Consider the following 17,791-nt stretch of genomic DNA (forward strand, 5'->3'; position numbering starts at 1 on the left):
TGTGGGTGGGGGGGGGGGGGTAAGAGAGGGGCTCCCAAGAAAACGGGGAGGTTTTCGAGTAGACCAGGTCGATTTTGTGTGTGTGTGTGTAGGAGAGAGAGAAGAAGGATGATGGGAGGAGGAAGAGGTGGTGTAAGGAAGGGACGGGTGGAGGCAGGGGTCCACACAACCAGCCACCCAAGATTCGATCGATTCACACAGTCTTTCAAGGACCAGATTACATGAACACAAGACACTCTATTAGGGAACACAACAAGCCGGGAGAGGTCCGTTACTTTTTTTCTTTTTTCTCTCCCTTCTTAGTAATTACTGTTTGTTTCTTCTAGTTTGGAAGGATTGGAAAGATGGATGGATTGAGGTTGGTTTAGAATTCGCCTTTGGCGTCCTTGCGTTCATACTCGTCCAAGACTTGGACGGCTTCCTGCACCTTGGCGTCCAATGCCGGCCGGTTCTCGAGCAGATGGATGAGCTCGGCGTTCTCGATTTCGAGGATCATGCCGGTGATCTTTCCGGCCTTCTCCGGCTGCTTCTCGGCGATCTGCGGGTACAGAGCTTCACCGAGCATTTCTGCAAACAACCGAAAAAAAAAGTCAACATAAGATGGTTATGATCGCACACATGATGGGATAAAAAGGAGATGCATACGTTTTTGTTCGGCGGGACTAGCCTTGGCCAAAGCGGCGGGACTCAGGCCGACAGGCGCGAGATCTGAGACCCGGTGACTGACGGCGCGGCCGGAGAGAGCCGAAGGAGGATAGCCCTCGCGGCCTTGGGGAGCGCCACGCATGGGGCCAGGGCCATTGGATCCGGGAGCGGGACCGCGGCCGTTCATGGGAGGCATGGGCCCGCCGTTAGCGCCGCGGAAGTTGGGCGGGTTAGGGCCACTGAGATGGGCTGGAGGGCCGGGTATACCTCGCATGCCGCCCACCGGAGGCACCGGCCCGCCGACAGGGTAGCCCGGGTAGTCTTGCGGATGAGGTGGGTATGGTGTGCCGCCGGGCATGCCCATCGGGGCCATTTGTCCTGGGGGTGCATAGCGAGGTCGAGGTGGCATTCCGCCGGGCATTCCGTTCGGCGGGTACATCATCCCTCGGCCACCGTGTGGTGGGTAAGCAGCCGCACCTCCAAAGTACATCGGGTTCGGTGGCGCACCGTAAGGAGCACCAGGGATACCAGCAGCGGCCTACATGTCCAAAAACGGGTTGTTGGTTAGTGATTGGGAACGATCTTTCTTTCTTGGGTGGACGAGACAAGAGACGAAACTTACAATTTGCTGGCTGCGCATCTGTGAGCGCTGCGACATTTGGGCTTCCAACTGTTGCTTCCTGACTTCTTTTCGCTGAGCTAGCGATACATACAAGGGCTTGGAGCCCAACATCTTGCCGTTCATTTCGGCCACAGCTTTGGTGGCCTCATCGGGCGAAGAGAAACACACGAAGCCGAAACCTTTGGAGGTTCCTTTGTCGTCTTTCATAACCTTGCAGGATGTGATCGTGCCGAAGGGCGTAAACTCGTTCTGTAACTTCTCGTCGTCGTATTCGTCATCAAGATTTTTGACGTAAAGATTCACGCCTTGATATTTCAGAGTCGTCTCGTACTTTTGCTGTTCGTGGGCCTTCTTGAGCTCTGCATCCCGCTCTGTCCGCTTCTGGGCCCTTGCGACGTACAGGACATTGCCCTTGTAATCCTTGTCGTGCAAGGCGTCGACGGCCTTGCTCGCAGATTCGTGGTTTTCGTAGTTGACGAAACCAAAGCCACGGTGCTTGCCGTGTTCGTCCGACTGGACAGCAGCCGAAGTGATCGGACCGAATTTGCCAAAGACCTCGTTGAGCTCTTCGGTGGTGGTTTCGGTGGGCAAGTTTTTGATGTAGAGGTTGGTGAATTGCGATCGGACTTCATCGATCTTCGCCTGTCTGTCCCTTCGAGGAACGTGGATACCAACGAAAACCACCTTGTCGTTCAGTTGCATGCCGTTGACGCCCTTGATTGCTGCCTCGGCAGATTCTCCGGTCACGTAGTGAACGAAGCCGTAGCCCTTCGAGGCACCATGCTCGTCGGTGGCAACCTTGCAGGAGAGAATGTCGCCGAAGGCAGCAAAGGTGTCATGCAGGGCCTTGTTGTCGATCGTCTCGTCAAGGTTCTTGATGAAGATGTTGCCTTGACCAGTCTTGCGCAAGGACGGGTCACGCTGCGACCACATGATCCGACAAGCCTTGTTTTTGATCAGTGAGTAATTGAGCTGCTCGAGCGCACGTTCGGCTGAGGAAGGGGCACAAGCGTCAGTGTGTGTATGTCATGTGCAAGACGGAGAGGTGGCTCAAGGGGAATCAGCTTACCATCGGCAGCATTGAGGTAGTTGACGTAGGCATAGCCCAACGAACGACGGGTGACTGCATCACGGCAGACTCGGATGCTGGCAACCGGTCCGATCATGCTGAAGATCTCGTACAACATCGCTTCGGTGACTGTTGGGTCCAGCTCACCAACATAGAGCGAGGTGTTAGGTTGGCTAGCAGGGCTGGCGTTGGGGGTAGCCGTGGCGATTGACGAGGGGACTGAGGCGTTCGGGACGGGGGCTGCAGGGGCGGGAGCAGCAGCGGCGGCGGCCGGAGCGGCAGCGGGTGCTCCGGCTGGAGTGGGTTCGGCTGGAGGATTGGTGGCAACCGGTGCGTCATTGTTCTGAACACTTGGGGCACTGGTATCTTTGGTGGAGCCAGGGATTTCACTCGGAGCAGCAGCGGCAGCGACGGCAGAAGACATAGTAGTTCGACTGTTTGTATGTAGATTTTTTTTCTTTTGAAAAACTACCGGATCAAGTTCCTTTTATCTAGGGAGACCAACAGATAAATAGGAGAAAAGGTAAGTTAAGATGGATCAAAAAAGGGGGCTCGGAGAGGGCGCGTGGGATGGAGTGGTGGGGATGCGATGGGGCAGTTGAGCCACGCCCCGGTGATCCCCTGTTATCGGTACACGTTGGAGGGGCGGGATGATGATGGAAGATCGCAGAATGGCAAGATAGAAAAGAGAAGCAGGTGATCGACTTACACGGAGAACTGGGTGATGATGTAGCGGGGACAGTGACGCAGAGGTTGGAAGCGATCGGAGTCAGGTGGGAAGCAAGAGTTAGCGAGACTGAACGGAGCGAGAAGGGATGCTTGGTTGGGATTGTTTACAAGGGAGATGTGGGAGACTAGGCTGAGAGTGACAAGAGAGATGAGTCGGTGGGAGAGATGAAGAGACTGACGAGTTTCCGATCGGGATGCTTGCTAAAGCAAAGGACAACGGACGAGGATGGGTTGGGTCGTCTGTTGGTGGTGGTGTTGTTGGTGTTGTTTTTGGTGGTTTTATTTTATTTGGTCTGTTCGGCGGTCTTCTTCAAGAAAGCGGGCAGTCGAGAGAAGACGGGACGGGAGTGGGGGGGAGGGGGCGGAAGTGAGGGTAGGGTTGTTGCTAGTTTAAACTGTTACTTTTGTTTTTATTCTGTTTTTTTTTTTGCGAGATTTTTTGAATTTTAATACTTTTTTTGGGGGTTGTTTTCCTTTTTATTCAAAAGCGAACTTCTGAAGGTGAAAAAGGCAGCTGGTTGGATCGGGAGAGCACCAAGGATATGGATGGGAGAGGAAGGGGAAGCAGCCGGGCGGACTGGGAGGGACGCCGGAAAAGGTGGCAGGCTCGAGGGGGGCTACTGAAAAAATCAGCCAAGCCCCCTACTCGCTACCAAAACCTAACCTCACTCCTCACACTGACTGATGAACCCGCGCCGGAGGACTCGGCACAATGCACATGGAATAGTTGTTCAACCGGCTGTGTTAATTAACGTACACATCACAGCCGGAAACGCTCAGCTGACAACCATTAAAGACGGAATGTGCATCAAGACGACCGGGTCATCCACATGAAATCACTGGTTTAAACCTACCCCTCAACAAGCTCAATTGGACATGGAAAATGGCATGTTTCTGGGTGTGACTTGAGCCAATTGAGGTCCACCCATCCAATGAGCCCATCACATCCGATGACTCGGCAACATGACCAAACGAGGCTCGCGGCTCACTCGAGAAGCTGGGAATGGCAAAAACAGCTGGTCCGAGCTCCGGAATCGGCTCCAAGTAGATGCGTACGTATCCACGACCACAAAGAACCCCGCCCAGCACCAATCGATCGGGATTGGTGTTGATCGGAGTGGCAAATCGCGCACCTGCTGTAAAACATGTATCCAGTGCTTCGGGTGCTGCGGAAAACTCTTCGCGCATGTGGGGGTCGTTGAGCTTAACCCGGGTACTGCATCCTGTGAACCAGCAAATTTGTGCAAGGATTGCATTGATGCTTCAGGATAGGCTGGAAACTTGACAAGCTATTGTGTTTTGCAGAGTTGTCGGATCATTTTCCAAAATTTCTAGTTTTGTTGACCGGGGGCAATCACATACTGTTTTTATATCTTTTCCAATCTTTTCTGCATGTTGCACCTGGGAGATGTCAGGTGAGGCTCAAGGCCAAATCCACCCCCTGAGCCAATGTCCTCCAGTAGATTGTCTTGGAGTTGGGTTTGAGACAACCCTGCAAGTTCATATTTAGAACCGGAGTGCCTTTTTTAGCCCACCAGCCACTGCCCATGGCCATTGGCTGCTGCCATCTGCACTTATCTCTACCATGAGGAGAGGAATGTTGGCATAACCAGCAACAAACATTTTGATATTCTGAGCTGGTGGAAGGTCAATGCCTCCTGCTTTCCAACCCTTTCAAAGCTTTCCAAGGTAATCTTGGTGGCCCCGGTGACCTCTGTGGCATTGGAATCAGCCTTTTCCACTTGGGGCCATGTCTTGGATGACTGTCAAAGCCACCTGAGCAAAGAAACCATGGAAGCACTCTTATGTGCTCAAGACTGGATTAAGAAAAAGTAGCCTGTTCTTTTCTTCTTTCTTTGTGACACTCTGCTTTATTTTCTATTCTCTTCTATAAATTTTATTTTGTACTTGCTCTAGTTGAATACATGTACTCAGAATTGCAAAAAACCATATCTCCTCCTAGGTTCCTCCAAAGATACATTTTTTTGAGAGTGTTTGTACCTGAACCGTGGGCCACCAGGGGACTCTGCCTGCAGGCCACCCGCTTTGGCCCAACGAGGCGGCGCTGGAAAGCCTGGGTCTGTCTCATTGCAGACACTGGTGTGTGCCGGACAGCAAAATCTGAGGTTTTGGCGCGGCGCGGCCTGTCCAATTAAGTCGCGGGCTGAGGCGGGCTAGCCCGTGGGTGGCCTGAACCCGCTCAATTGTCAACCCTGATTCTTTTTCATTTTCATTTGTTCCCACAAGTCAGCCTTGTGTATTCAGTCTACTTAAACATAGCCTATCTCAGAGAAATTCCATCATTGGTTCTCCTGTGAGATTACACGCCTAGGTGAACGGCCACGAACTCATAAATTGAGTAAGCGGCCGGGAACTCAAACAGCTGCGGAAAATGGTAAGCAAAAGCAAACCATATTCCGCAGTCCAAACAAGCTCCGCGGAGTCGCAAAACTGACACATCAAACTTTGATGCAAGCAGGCACGACTCCAGCGCATAGCAAACCCAAGCTCGCGGTAAATCCCGAGTCCCAGTCGCTTAAAGCAAGAATAACATCGCCCACCAAAGGTGAGCAAAAGATGTTTTGACTTTAACCACTAACCAGTCGTGTGCTAATGCCTCGATTGTCAATTCTAGACAACGCCGAAAAGAGCACAACAGCTGGAACCGACCCCACACAAAGTGTAGAGGATAAAGTCGGTGAGTAAGCATCATGTGAACTCAGAAAACAAAACTATGAGCTAAGAGAATCGCACTATCAATCTAGATAACGTAGCGCTCCTCCTTTGCCGTTTCGCTGAGAACCAACACTACGGATCATAACTGCCGCAGGCTCTAAGAGCGTAAGACACCCACCAAGAGAGAACAATAAACTCTATCAAGTGCAAATAGCTGACCCAGCTTAATGACGCGCAGAACGCTAACGTCGAGCCACTCGGGACCGGCACGGCACTTCACCTCTGTTCTCCCTTCATCTCAAACTGTCAAAGAGCAGCACATTCGTCTGCTCCCAGGTAAATAACAGAGCCATTCATATTTACTTAAGTTTGTGTTAAAGCGGTTGTTACATAGCTACAGTACAAAGTCTAACTCTAGCAATAAAACATCCCAGTCCTTTGAAATCTTTCAGATTTACAGTCTCGACGCTCAAGCAGCACCTCTAGGATCACTCGACTGGGAGTAAGACGATACGATGGCCGATTCAGACAATGAGTCTAGCGATTCTTCCATCGGTGGGAAACCAACAATGAAAGTTCCCAAATTCACCGGCGAAAACTTCGAAATCTGGGAAAAGAAGATTTGAATGGTCCTCGCCGAATTCAATCTCAAACATTTCATTGATGAACCTCCCCTACCCGATATGACTCGAAGAACAAAGGCCAAATCACAGAAGGCTGCCAACCTTCTTTGCGCAAATCTTACGGACGGAGTTTTCAACACTATCGTGAAGAAAAACAACTCGAGCAATCCATACGAGCTCTGGCAAATGTTTAAATCCGTCTACGCCTCAGACTCGATACTCGCCAGCTATGAAGTATGGGCGAAATGGGAAGACACCCAATTCAACGACGACATGGCCGCCTATATCGCAGGAATGGAAGAATGCCTAGCCAAATTTGAATCTCTGGCCATGGTCGTTCCCGACTTCGTTATCTGCTGTAGCATCATCAGTAGAATCACGAAGAAACGGCCTTTTCTGATGCAGAGTCTTTTCGGAGACCTAAACTCGCTCGGCAAACCAAAATTCGTGATTAATCGGCTCAGAGAGGTTGGCCGATTTGAGAGGTCTACGAAAAGAAAGGCTGCCAAACACCCCACAAGCACCTTAACACCAACTGCCCTCGCTACCGATGCTTCTAACAAGAGGAAGAAGCAGTACAATCCTATCAAATGCTACGGCGAAAAGCACAACCCCGCGGCAAAACACTCAGAACAAGACTGTTGGACCCTGCACCCCTCAAAATTCAAGGAGGCGATGGAAAAACGCAAAGCTGAAAAGGACAAGGGTCAATCTTACCATACAACCACCCAGCCTCAAGAACCATCGACACACAACAGTAACATTCGTCCATCATTCAGTTATCTGTCTAACTCCAGCCCATCTCAGCATCAGACTACGATCTTGGACTCAGGCGCAAGCAATCACATGCTCACAACGCTCGGCTACTTCAAGCGCACACACCCAGTCACGATAGAAATCGTCACGGGGAGCGGACCGGGCGATCTGGTCGCTACTGCTCGAGGCGATGCAACTCTACCGCTAGCCAACGGCGGCACACTCACCCTCAAGGACGCCCTATATGTCCCGAATCTTACGCGGAACCTCGTCTCTCTTGTACAGCTGATGAAGTCGAAAGTACTAATACAGGAAGGCAGCGAAGGCTTTGCCGTCAAAATCGACGACGGTCAGCCCTTTGCGGTGGATACCAGCAACGATCTTCTTGAGATAAAAGGAGTGCTTGACCCTGAGAACTTAATTGTCGGGCTTCTGACGGAAACCGCAAAGCCCCCATCTGACTTTGTAAAATGGCATAATCGACTAGGTCACGCCAGTTCAGCTCGAATTGCCACTGTACTACCCGCGCCTCTTGACCGCACAAAGACCCACGCCTGCGATGCTTGCATGCAGGGCAAATCAACCCGCATTCCTTGTAACGGGAACTTCAAGCCAGCCAATGCTCCTCTAGAGGTAATCCACGGTGATCTAGTTGGGCCCATCTCTCCTCCGACCAACGGCAACGCCAGATACTTTCTCACGTTAGTCGATCAGTATACGGGATACATACACACGGTCATTCTGAAGGAGAAAAGCCAAGCAGCTGAGGCTATAGAAGCGTTTCGGAAGCTATTCAAAAAGCAAACCGGCCACAGCATGAAAAAACTAATCACCGATGGAGGAGGAGAATTCTGCAACACCTCGCTCAGCAATCTCCTCAAGGAAGCAGGAATAATCCACAACGTAGCTCCGCCATATCCCCCGCAAAACAACGGCCTGGCAGAACGAGCGAATCGCACGATAATAGAAATGACTTGGTGCATGATTATGCAATCCAATCTGGCGCCGGAATGGTGGGGCGAGGCGGTTCGAACCGCTACAGCCACGACAAACTGCTTGCCTTCTCTGTCAAGGAGCAAGAAGACACCTATAGAGCTTCTGTTCAAGGTGACACCAAACATGAATTTCTTTCGACCGTTTGGCTGCCGAGTGTGGGTAGTAAAGCCAAAACAAAAACGCCTGGACAAATTCGACTCGATATCATGGGAGGGAGTGCTAGTAGGCTATGAGAACAACTACTCTTCATACAAGATATGTCGGCTGGATGACAAGCAAGTTTTCACGGCCAAACATGCTCACTTTGACGAAAGCACCTTCCCGACCTGCGGACCCTTGCGTCGAAACCCGCTGGTCAACACCATTGACAGGCTACCCAACTTCGCGGCTGAGGCGGACCTGCCCTTCGAGGAAGAAGAACCGACTCTCCCCGCTGACACAGAAGGCGATGAAGCCTCTGAAAATGAGGATGAAGAAACCAAAACAGGGTCCATTCTCAATCAACTCAGAAGAGCTTCTCCAGTCGAAGCATCTAGGCACACAAGTTCACCGCGGGAGGATGACGATCACCCTCAACCTTCGCGTCAAATCATTAGCGCGATTGATGAGCGCAATATAGTGACTGGCAAGCGTGACCGAAAGCAGGCATACACCATCTCAGTCTCAATTGAACCGAAGAATCACAACCAAGCAATGTCTGGGTCGGAGAGAGAACAGTGGAAGATGGCGGAAGAAAAGGAAATCGAGAACATGCGCAAGCACGAAGTTTGGATAGTGCGCGTGAGAGTTGAATCCGACGACCCCATCCCAGCAACATGGGCTTATCGCAAGAAACTCGGCTCAGAAAATCAAGTAGTTGAGTTCAAAGCGCGAATATGCACACAGGGCTTCAAGCAAACACATGGCCTGAATTTTGAAGCCAAGTACGCACCGACCGGTAAACCAGCGTCGCTGCGGTTCCTGCTCTCCTTTGCGGTCAACCACGGATTGAAAATTCACCAACTAGACGTCCGCAGCGCCTTTTTAACTTGCCCGCTAGAGGACAAGGTGACCCTTCTACCACCTCCGGGACTAGAGTGCCCACCTGGCTCCATCCTGGAGCTGAAGAAAGCCATATACGGGCTGAGGCAAGCACCATTGGTCTGGTACAAGCGCCTGTCCAACTTTCTGTTCACTCTTGGCTTCAAAGCAGCTTTGTCTGACCCCTGCGTCTTCTGGCGTACCGCCTCGGGGGACACTCCAGCAACCTGGATCTTCGCTCACGTAGACGACCTGGTTATTATCAGCGACAGGCCTGAGGTCTTCAAAGCGGAAATGGAGTCGGAATTCGAAATCAAATATATGGGCGAAGCTGAGTTCCTTCTAGGAATGAACATTGAGCGCTTCAACAACGGCATCCAAGTCAATCAAACGCAGTACATCGACAGGAAACTGCAAGAATTTGGTCTAACAAATCTGCACCCGGCTTCCTGCCCGCTGAACCCGCGAGAATACCTGAAAAAGGCAACAGCTGCAGAGCTCAAGGCGTTTGATGAGACGGGTGTCAGCTTTAGGGCACTTGTCGGCTCGCTCAACTATTTGAGTATACTCACTAGGCCGGACATCTCATACGCAGTCAGCACTCTCTCCCAGTACCTCGAACATCCTGGAACAAAACATCTTCAAGCAGCTATCCAGGTATTCCGCTACCTCAAAGGTACCAAACACATTGGCCTGACTTACGCGAAACAAGAAGGCTCAAGACTCAAAGCATTTGTCGACTCCGACTGGGGCAACTGCCCAGACACGCGGAGATCCACCACTGGATTTGTAGTTCAACTTGGAAGCCATCTCTTAAATTGGAAGTCTTCAAAACAGCCAACGGTTTCGCTCTCAACAACCGAGGCAGAGTACAAAGCCTTCTCGGATCTTGGACGCGACCTGGCCTGGATTGCAAACCTGGCGGATGAGACGCTGGTCTTCCCTGGATTAACATCCATTCAAGTCTTCATTGACAACCGCGGCGCTATCGACTTAGCAAAGAGCGAAACTTCACAGAATAGCTTCAGGACGAAGCACATGTGCATTCGGCTACACTTTGTACGGGAGCTCATAGCCGTCGGCCTGATCATCGTCCTTTACGTCAAGACAACTCAAAACGCGGCAGACTTCCTCACAAAACCTACAGGGAGGACGACAATCAGAAGATCGCTGGCAAGCCTTTCAGTCATTCAAATACCGGGACCTGCTTCGCATCTTGCGACTCGAAGCACGGAAGGCTGTGAGATTACACGCCTAGGTGAACGGCCACGAACTCATAAATTGAGTAAGCGGCCGGGAACTCAAACAGCTGCGGAAAATGGTAAGCAAAAGTAAACCATATTCCGCAGTCCAAACAAGCTCCGCGGAGTCGCAAAACTGACACATCAAACTTTGATGCAAGCAGGCACGACTCCAGCGCATAGCAAACCCAAGCTCGCGGTAAATCCCGAGTCCCAGTCGCTTAAAGCAAGAATAACATCGCCCACCAAAGGTGAGCAAAAGATGTTTTGACTTTAACCACTAACCAGTCGTGTGCTAATGCCTCGATCGTCAATTCTAGACAACGCCGAAAAGAGCACAACAGCTGGAACCGACCCCACACAAAGTGTAGAGGATAAAGTCGGTGAGTAAGCATCATGTGAACTCAGAAAACGAAACTATGAGCTAAGAGAATCGCACTATCAATCTAGATAACGTAGCGCTCCTCCTTTGCCGTTTCGCTGAGAACCAACACTACGGATCATAACTGCCGCAGGCTCTAAGAGCGTAAGACACCCACCAAGAGAGAACAATAAACTCTATCAAGTGCAAATAGCTGACCCAGCTTAATGACGCGCAGAACGCTAACGTCGAGCCACTCGGGACCGGCACGGCACTTCACCTCTGTTCTCCCTTCATCTCAAACTGTCAAAGAGCAGCACATTCGTCTGCTCCCAGGTAAATAACAGAGCCATTCATATTTACTTAAGTTTGTGTTAAAGCGGTTGTTACATAGCTACAGTACAAAGTCTAACTCTAGCAATAAAACATCCCAGTCCTTTGAAATCTTTCATCTCCTCTATCCTTTTTGCGCCCCATCTTGAGCCGCATCTGGTGAGCTCCTTGACCTTGCTGCCCTCTCTTGAGTCTCAGGCTCATTTTTTCACTTTTTGTGTGGTCCACAGTCAAAAACTCAACATTAATGTTGCTGCATAAATGGAGTTGAGCTGAGCATGTGGGCTCTGCAGCGGCACACCGGCCTTGGCCTCTAGTTGCTGTATATTGGTCAGTGTGGGCAAGGGTGGGCCGTTACATTACCTGTATTTGGGAACGTAAGTGTAACACAAACTTAAAGGTTAAGTCATGCATCAGTTACAGATATCTTAATTTTAGTGACAATATCCGCAGGGGAAAAAGGGGTGTTTTTTCCTATTTAAGTTACGAAGATAGTTTAAACAAACTGGGTTCCATTACTTTTTGGCCAAATGTAGGTAAATTGGATGACTTCCCGTCATCATTTAGAGAGCTCTAGATGCCTCTCTAAATCCTAAATTAAGACACCTATCAAAAACTCAACCATTGCACATGAAATTAATGAACTGTAGGGCTAGGAAAAAATTTCCCTTTTTGTCAAAAATTAAGAATTTGGGTGTGTAAATTGAGATCTGGGAGGCTCACAGACTTGACGGGAAGTCCTCCATTAGCTGTAAATTTGGATGAGAGGTGAAAAATGATGGCTGTTTTGATCAACATGAGTACATATTTGGCTCAATTTGATGGTAAACAGTCCAGAATGCCAAGTAAAAAGAGGTTTACACAGAGGATTGGACCCACAACCTGCACAACAGGCAAGGCTTAACCACTAAGCTAAATTCATCTTGCAAGTATGTTGCAAAACTTGGCAGGTACGGTATCCAAAAACACAAAAAACAAAACAAAAAATAGAAAGGGTTATTTTACGCTACATTATCCAAAAAAATAAGTTAGGTTACTCAAGCGGACCATTTGAATAACTAAAAAAAAATTATGGTATCCAAAAGGGCCCCTGTAACATACTGTAGTTTAACTGCCCACCCTTGGGGTGGAGGGTTTTGCCAAAAAACTGTAAATTGAAAACAACAATGGTAACACCAGGGGATGAAACTTAATTTTGGGGTTTGGCTGAGCCTGTGGGGAATCCATATCCAGATGATTGATTTAACCCAGCAGAGTGAGCCTAACACATATGTATTAGTAAATATCTCGACAGTATTGCAAAACAGTTTTGATATTTTGACCCAGTTGCCTCAATGCAGGACCCCAACAAGGGCAGGTTTTGGATGCTTATTTCTGTATTATGAAGCTGTTGCCTTAATTTCTGTATGAAAAACCTGTAAACTAAGATTATAATTCCAGCAGGTTTCAGCAAGAAACTGTAATCACAAATTCAAGTCTGAGCTGAGCCTCTCTTGCTGACACTGTCTGTATATATCAATTGGGGTTTCATATAAATATTTACACAGGCATTCAAAACATCCCTAATGGCTCTGGGGGAGAAGATTGATCTCTGAAAGATATAAATACCCCAATTAACCACTCACATTATTCCCAAGATATCATCATCAGCCCTCTTAAATTTCATTATTTTCTTACGTATAATAAACAAAATCTCCAGATTTCAATTTTCAGATATGGCCGCTTGGATAATATTGGCGCTGCTCATGGTTAAGCATTCTACCACATTTTTATCTTGAGTTTCTGGATCTCAATTCAATCATCAATCTGACAATCAATGGTTAATTTTTTTTGCAGCAACTTCTTGGAGGGAGCTTAGGAGCAGAGCATGCACTAGAAAACACTCAACAATACTCCAGCTTGGCGGGTCCACAAAAGCCGTTGAGCTCTGCAAGTCACTGCTCCACCCCCATTGTCTGTAAAAAGCCATTCAGTAAGGGTGATTTGATATTGAATATTGAAACATCTGGCCAGAATTTCCATGTAAGTGTTCTGCATTGATCTTTTCCAACCTTGTGCAATTATGGGGATCATACATTGCCTGATGGGTTTGTGATCTTGTTTTGGGAATGAATATTAAAAGCCTGAAAGAAGCATTACAGTGGATGCAGGACATCAAAACCATCTTCAATCCAACCCGGATGCTGGGTCTTGTATCCCGGATATTGATTTACCTGAAAATGCACAGGTCTCACTACAAGTTGATGAAACTTCCAAGGGCATCACACCCCAGCGGTAGAGTCAGCATGAATCAGAAACCCATGACAATCAGGTTAAATCTTGTTGTGATGCACCTTGTTGGGATGCACATTGTTGTGGTGAATTCAATATGCGGGTTGGGCTATGCATGGTTATTACCTTTCTTGTCATTGCTGGAGGCCTCTTAGCCCTATATTTGCCATTAATACGGTGAGTAAATTCTTCTCAAGTATAGCTTAACATTCCCTTTTTTGAACCATCAGAACTAATATTTTTTTGGTTTTGCCCATCCCTTCATTATTTTTCTTGAAAAAAGGATTCATTGAAGCTATCTGGGTGGCCATTTTGATTGTGCAACTCTCAGGAAAAGATGTCATTCATGAAAGCTGACCCTGCTTGCCATAACTGAATAAAATATCATCACAATGGGTGAATTTGAATATTGTCTTGGCTTATTGTTCATGAATCACCTATCTTCAAGTTCCACCACCAATTCCCTATTTATTGCCCCTTTATTTCAGTTTGCTCTTTTTCTTTAAGATCTTCCTATTTATAATTGATCCCAATCCTCACAATATTCTTCTCAAGAGAAACTGCAAGAGCACTGTTTGGACTCTTCACTAAAGGCTAAGGATGGCGCTGAGGAACTTGTCTTGAGGATTTCTAGTGCCCAACTGTGTTATTTATTTCAAAGGGGAAAGAACTAGTGCCAAGAGATCACTATCTCTCATACAAAGGAAGAGTGAGATAAGGAAAGAGAAAGGAGAGAAAAGGAAACAACATACCTAGTGCGGAGAGATCAACATTGACTCTACCAAGCTAGGAAGGCAGGGAGTAACTTGAATTAAATGAGTCCTGCGGCGGGACTTGTGATACTTGTGTGAAACCCTAGAGGGGGGCTCACATAAACCCAAAGCTCTTGTTCTACATGTCAATCCTTTTCCCAATCCACTTTTTTTACAACACAACTTTCCCCCTCATTTGTTTGCTTTTGATCTTTATTTATCTTTGAGTTTAGTCTGCTAGAGAATAATGATTTGGACCCTGGTCCAGTTGGCACCCGGGTACCGAGTACATTTCTTCCCAAAGTAGGGACCAAGTATTGCACCCGGCACCACATGGTGGGTACCAGCAGTACTTTGTGCCTTTTTCTCATGTACTTGGCGTACGGGACTGGGGACACAAATTACCCAAAGTCCAGCTTGCCAAGAGGTATGTCTCTTGGCGAGCTTGTCAAAGTCCAGCTCGCCTAGATGAATACACACCTCTTGGCGGACTGGGCTTTGACCAGCTCACCGGAAAGAACACCCTTGGCGAGCTGTGTAAAAATTCAGCTCGCCAGGAGGTGTTTATTTCTCTCGGCGAGCTGGACTTTGCGGGTGCGATGTATTAGGCACAGGCTGCAGCCCCTGCCGCATCGGGAGGCACTTGAGCGGGTACCTCAAGCGGTACCTGGGCACCCCCCCACTTTTCACAAAAAAACAGGCATCCGGCACCGCCTGGCGGGTGCCGGCGGTTCTGGGTACCTACCAACGGGTCCAAACCATTATTCTCTATGGCCTGTTATATTTCTGAAGAGCTCAAGTATGGCTGTTCCATCCTTACTTTCATTTATATTGTGGTTTTTTTTTCAATTTATAATGTTATCTGGTTCTGGTTTTTTAGAACAAGTCAGTCATTCTATTATTTTGGATATTATGGTGGGCCAATTCAACAAAGAGTGATGTGAGCTTGTTGAACATGTGATTATCCCCGGACGTCAGTGGCTGAAGCAACAGTGGAAAGATATTGCTACAGTAAAATAATATCCAAGTATATCAAAGACACACTGCACAGTTTTTACAAAATTGAAAAAATTAAGATCAAGGGTCCACCCTGTAAAATCACCAAATCAAGGGTTTCCCCAAGGTACAAATGTTAAAAAGAAGCAAAACAATGTCTCATCAACAACAAAAAAATGCAACCAGACTTAATACAATGATACCAACAAAAGAAATTTATCTAAACCACAACCTAGCCTTCCAAAATCAGCAGCCGTGTGCCCCCAGGATCAACCTCCAGCCCGCGTCAAGCGCATGGGTCAAAAAGGTTGGATATGAAGGCCCTGTAGAGCCTGTAAAATGAAGATGTGTCTGGTGAGAGTCAAACTCACAACCTCAGCTATGCTGAGACACATACTAGAGTGCTGCCTTTACCAACTAGGCTACAGACGCTTGTGGCTGCCAGATGGGTGGTTGGTTGGTAGTGCTCATGGGTCGATCCAACAGCCCTCCATACTGTGGTGATACATCATGGTAGCAGACTAACAGACAACTCAAAACCCCCCCTTGCTACATGATGGGAAGTGGGGATTGACCCCAAGAGAGAGTGGGAATGAGACCCAGGAAAGATGATCAGTGTAGGGATTGAACCCGTGATCTAGATGTAGGCTTATAGGGGTTTGTGTGGTCTTACAAGTAAGCATTCACAAATTCATCAAGTCTCTATTGTAAGCGAGTAGCGCTCAGGTAGCTCTGGGCTCATAACCTGTAGAGACTGTAAAATGAAGATGTGTCTGGTGAGAGTCAAACTCACGGCCTCAGCTATGCTGAGACACATACTAGAGTGCTGCCTTTACCAACTAGGCTACAGACACTTGTGGCTGCCAGATGGGTGGTTGGTTGGTAGTGCTCATGGGTCGATCCAACAGCCCTCCATACTGTGGTGATACATCATGGTAGCAGACTAACAGACAACTCAACAGGCCCCTGGCACGCAGCAAAGGCTGCAGACCCGTGGGCCCACTCTTTGCCCCTCAGACTACACACGCGCAACAGCAGAGGGTTTGAGGACAACAGATAGCTGGAAGTACAGCATTGCTTGGGAAAATTGGCCGTTGAATACCCTCTCCTTATCTATCACACTCACCATCCTTGACTCATTACACAAAAACCATTTTGCCTGTCTGCTATTTCTCCTCACCAACAGAAACCCACACCAAGGCCTTCCCAAAGTCCCCAACTCCACCCTTTTTGGCCAAGCCACCGCAACAGTCTTCACTCCTAACACCAAGTTGCCCTTGGTGTAGCAGCTAGCTGCAACCCCAGCATACCCACTCAAATCCCTTCAGATAAACAAAGACCCTCCCAAGCCCTTAATAAGCAGTCTAACCCATGAAAAAATGCTAAAAATTGCCCCGTTCAATTATTGCCTGAGCACCCAGCGGGCCCAACGCCCATATTTTTGTTTCAGGAGCCTCACTGTACAGTCAGACGTCCCTGCCCCGCACTGTCAGAGTAGTGGACCAAACGCAGGCCAGCTTTTGCCGGCTGTGTTAATTAACGTACACATCACAGCCGGAAACGCTCAGCTGACAACCATTAAAGACGGAATGTGCATCAAGACAACCGGGTCATCCACATGGTATCACTGAAGACCCTTTAATCCACACCCTCAGCAAGCTCAATTGGACATGGAAAGTGGCATGTTTCTGGGTTTGACTTGAGCCAATTGAGGTCCACCCATCCAATGAGCCCATCACATCCGATGACCTGGCAACATGACCAAACAAGGCTCGCGGCTCACTCAAGAAGCTGGGAATGGCAAAAACAGCTGGTCCAAGCTCCGGAATTGGCTCCAAGTAGATGCATACGTATCGACGACCAGAAAGAACCCCGCCCAGCACCAATCAATTCACATTGGGGATTGCAAGGTGTTGATTGGAGTGGCAAATCACACACCTGCTGTAAAACATGTGTCCAGTGCTTTGGGTGCTGCGGAAAACTCTTTGCGCATGTGGGGGTCGTTGAGCTTAACCCGGGTACTGCATCCTGTGAACCAGCAAATTTGTGCAAGGATTGCATTGATGCTTCAGGATAGGCCGGAAACTTGACAAGCTATTGTGTTTTGCAGAATTGTCGGATCATTTTCCAATTATCAGTACGGATGCTCTCAGTGAATTGAATTAAAGTTGGCTAAACCTTGTGAAAACTTGATATTCATGCTTCCATATGCATATGCAATATTCAATTTCATAATTGTTATGCATTAATCATTATCTATGATGCATGACAAACATACATGATTTGCATATGCAATATTCATAGTTTGTTGATGGTGCATGAAGCAAGGGGGTGTGTTGGAATATATGCTTCAAGCCCCATTTGAGTGGCCAAGCTATATGATCTAATATCCAAAAATCACCAGTAAGACCAACTGTGTGTTTATCTCACACCGCATGCAAACAGCTGACAATTTTGCATAATTGTCATCATGAGGATTTGCGCGCGGGCTCAAAATGCATTTGAGGACACCTGCGTGACAGGTCAGTCGCCACGCCTGTCAAAATTCGTCTGGTTGGGGGCCAGCCCACAAGCCCCGGTTCCCACAAGCAACAACTTCCCACAACAAGTGACACATCAAGCGACAACTTCCCACAACAAGCAACACAACAAGCGAAAGCCTGCCACCAATCAACACTTCAAGCCACATAAGTTTATTTAA

General features: G+C 48.3%; 1 protein-coding gene across 1 annotated transcript; it reads right to left on the minus strand.

Annotated features, from left to right (window-relative positions):
- Positions 1-364: 364 nt before the first annotated feature.
- PtA15_17A170 (uncharacterized protein) lies at positions 365-2,760 on the minus strand (the record flags this gene model as incomplete). Its single annotated transcript, XM_053164258.1, has 4 exons — positions 365-567; positions 646-1,183; positions 1,268-2,259; positions 2,337-2,760. The coding sequence occupies 4 exons, from the start codon at positions 2,758-2,760 to the stop codon at positions 365-367; spliced, it is 2,157 nt and encodes a 718-aa protein (XP_053028243.1).
- Positions 2,761-17,791: the final 15,031 nt, after the last annotated feature.

Source organism: Puccinia triticina, chromosome 17A (assembly GCF_026914185.1).
Source record: "Puccinia triticina chromosome 17A, complete sequence".
NCBI classification, from domain to species: domain Eukaryota; kingdom Fungi; phylum Basidiomycota; class Pucciniomycetes; order Pucciniales; family Pucciniaceae; genus Puccinia; species Puccinia triticina.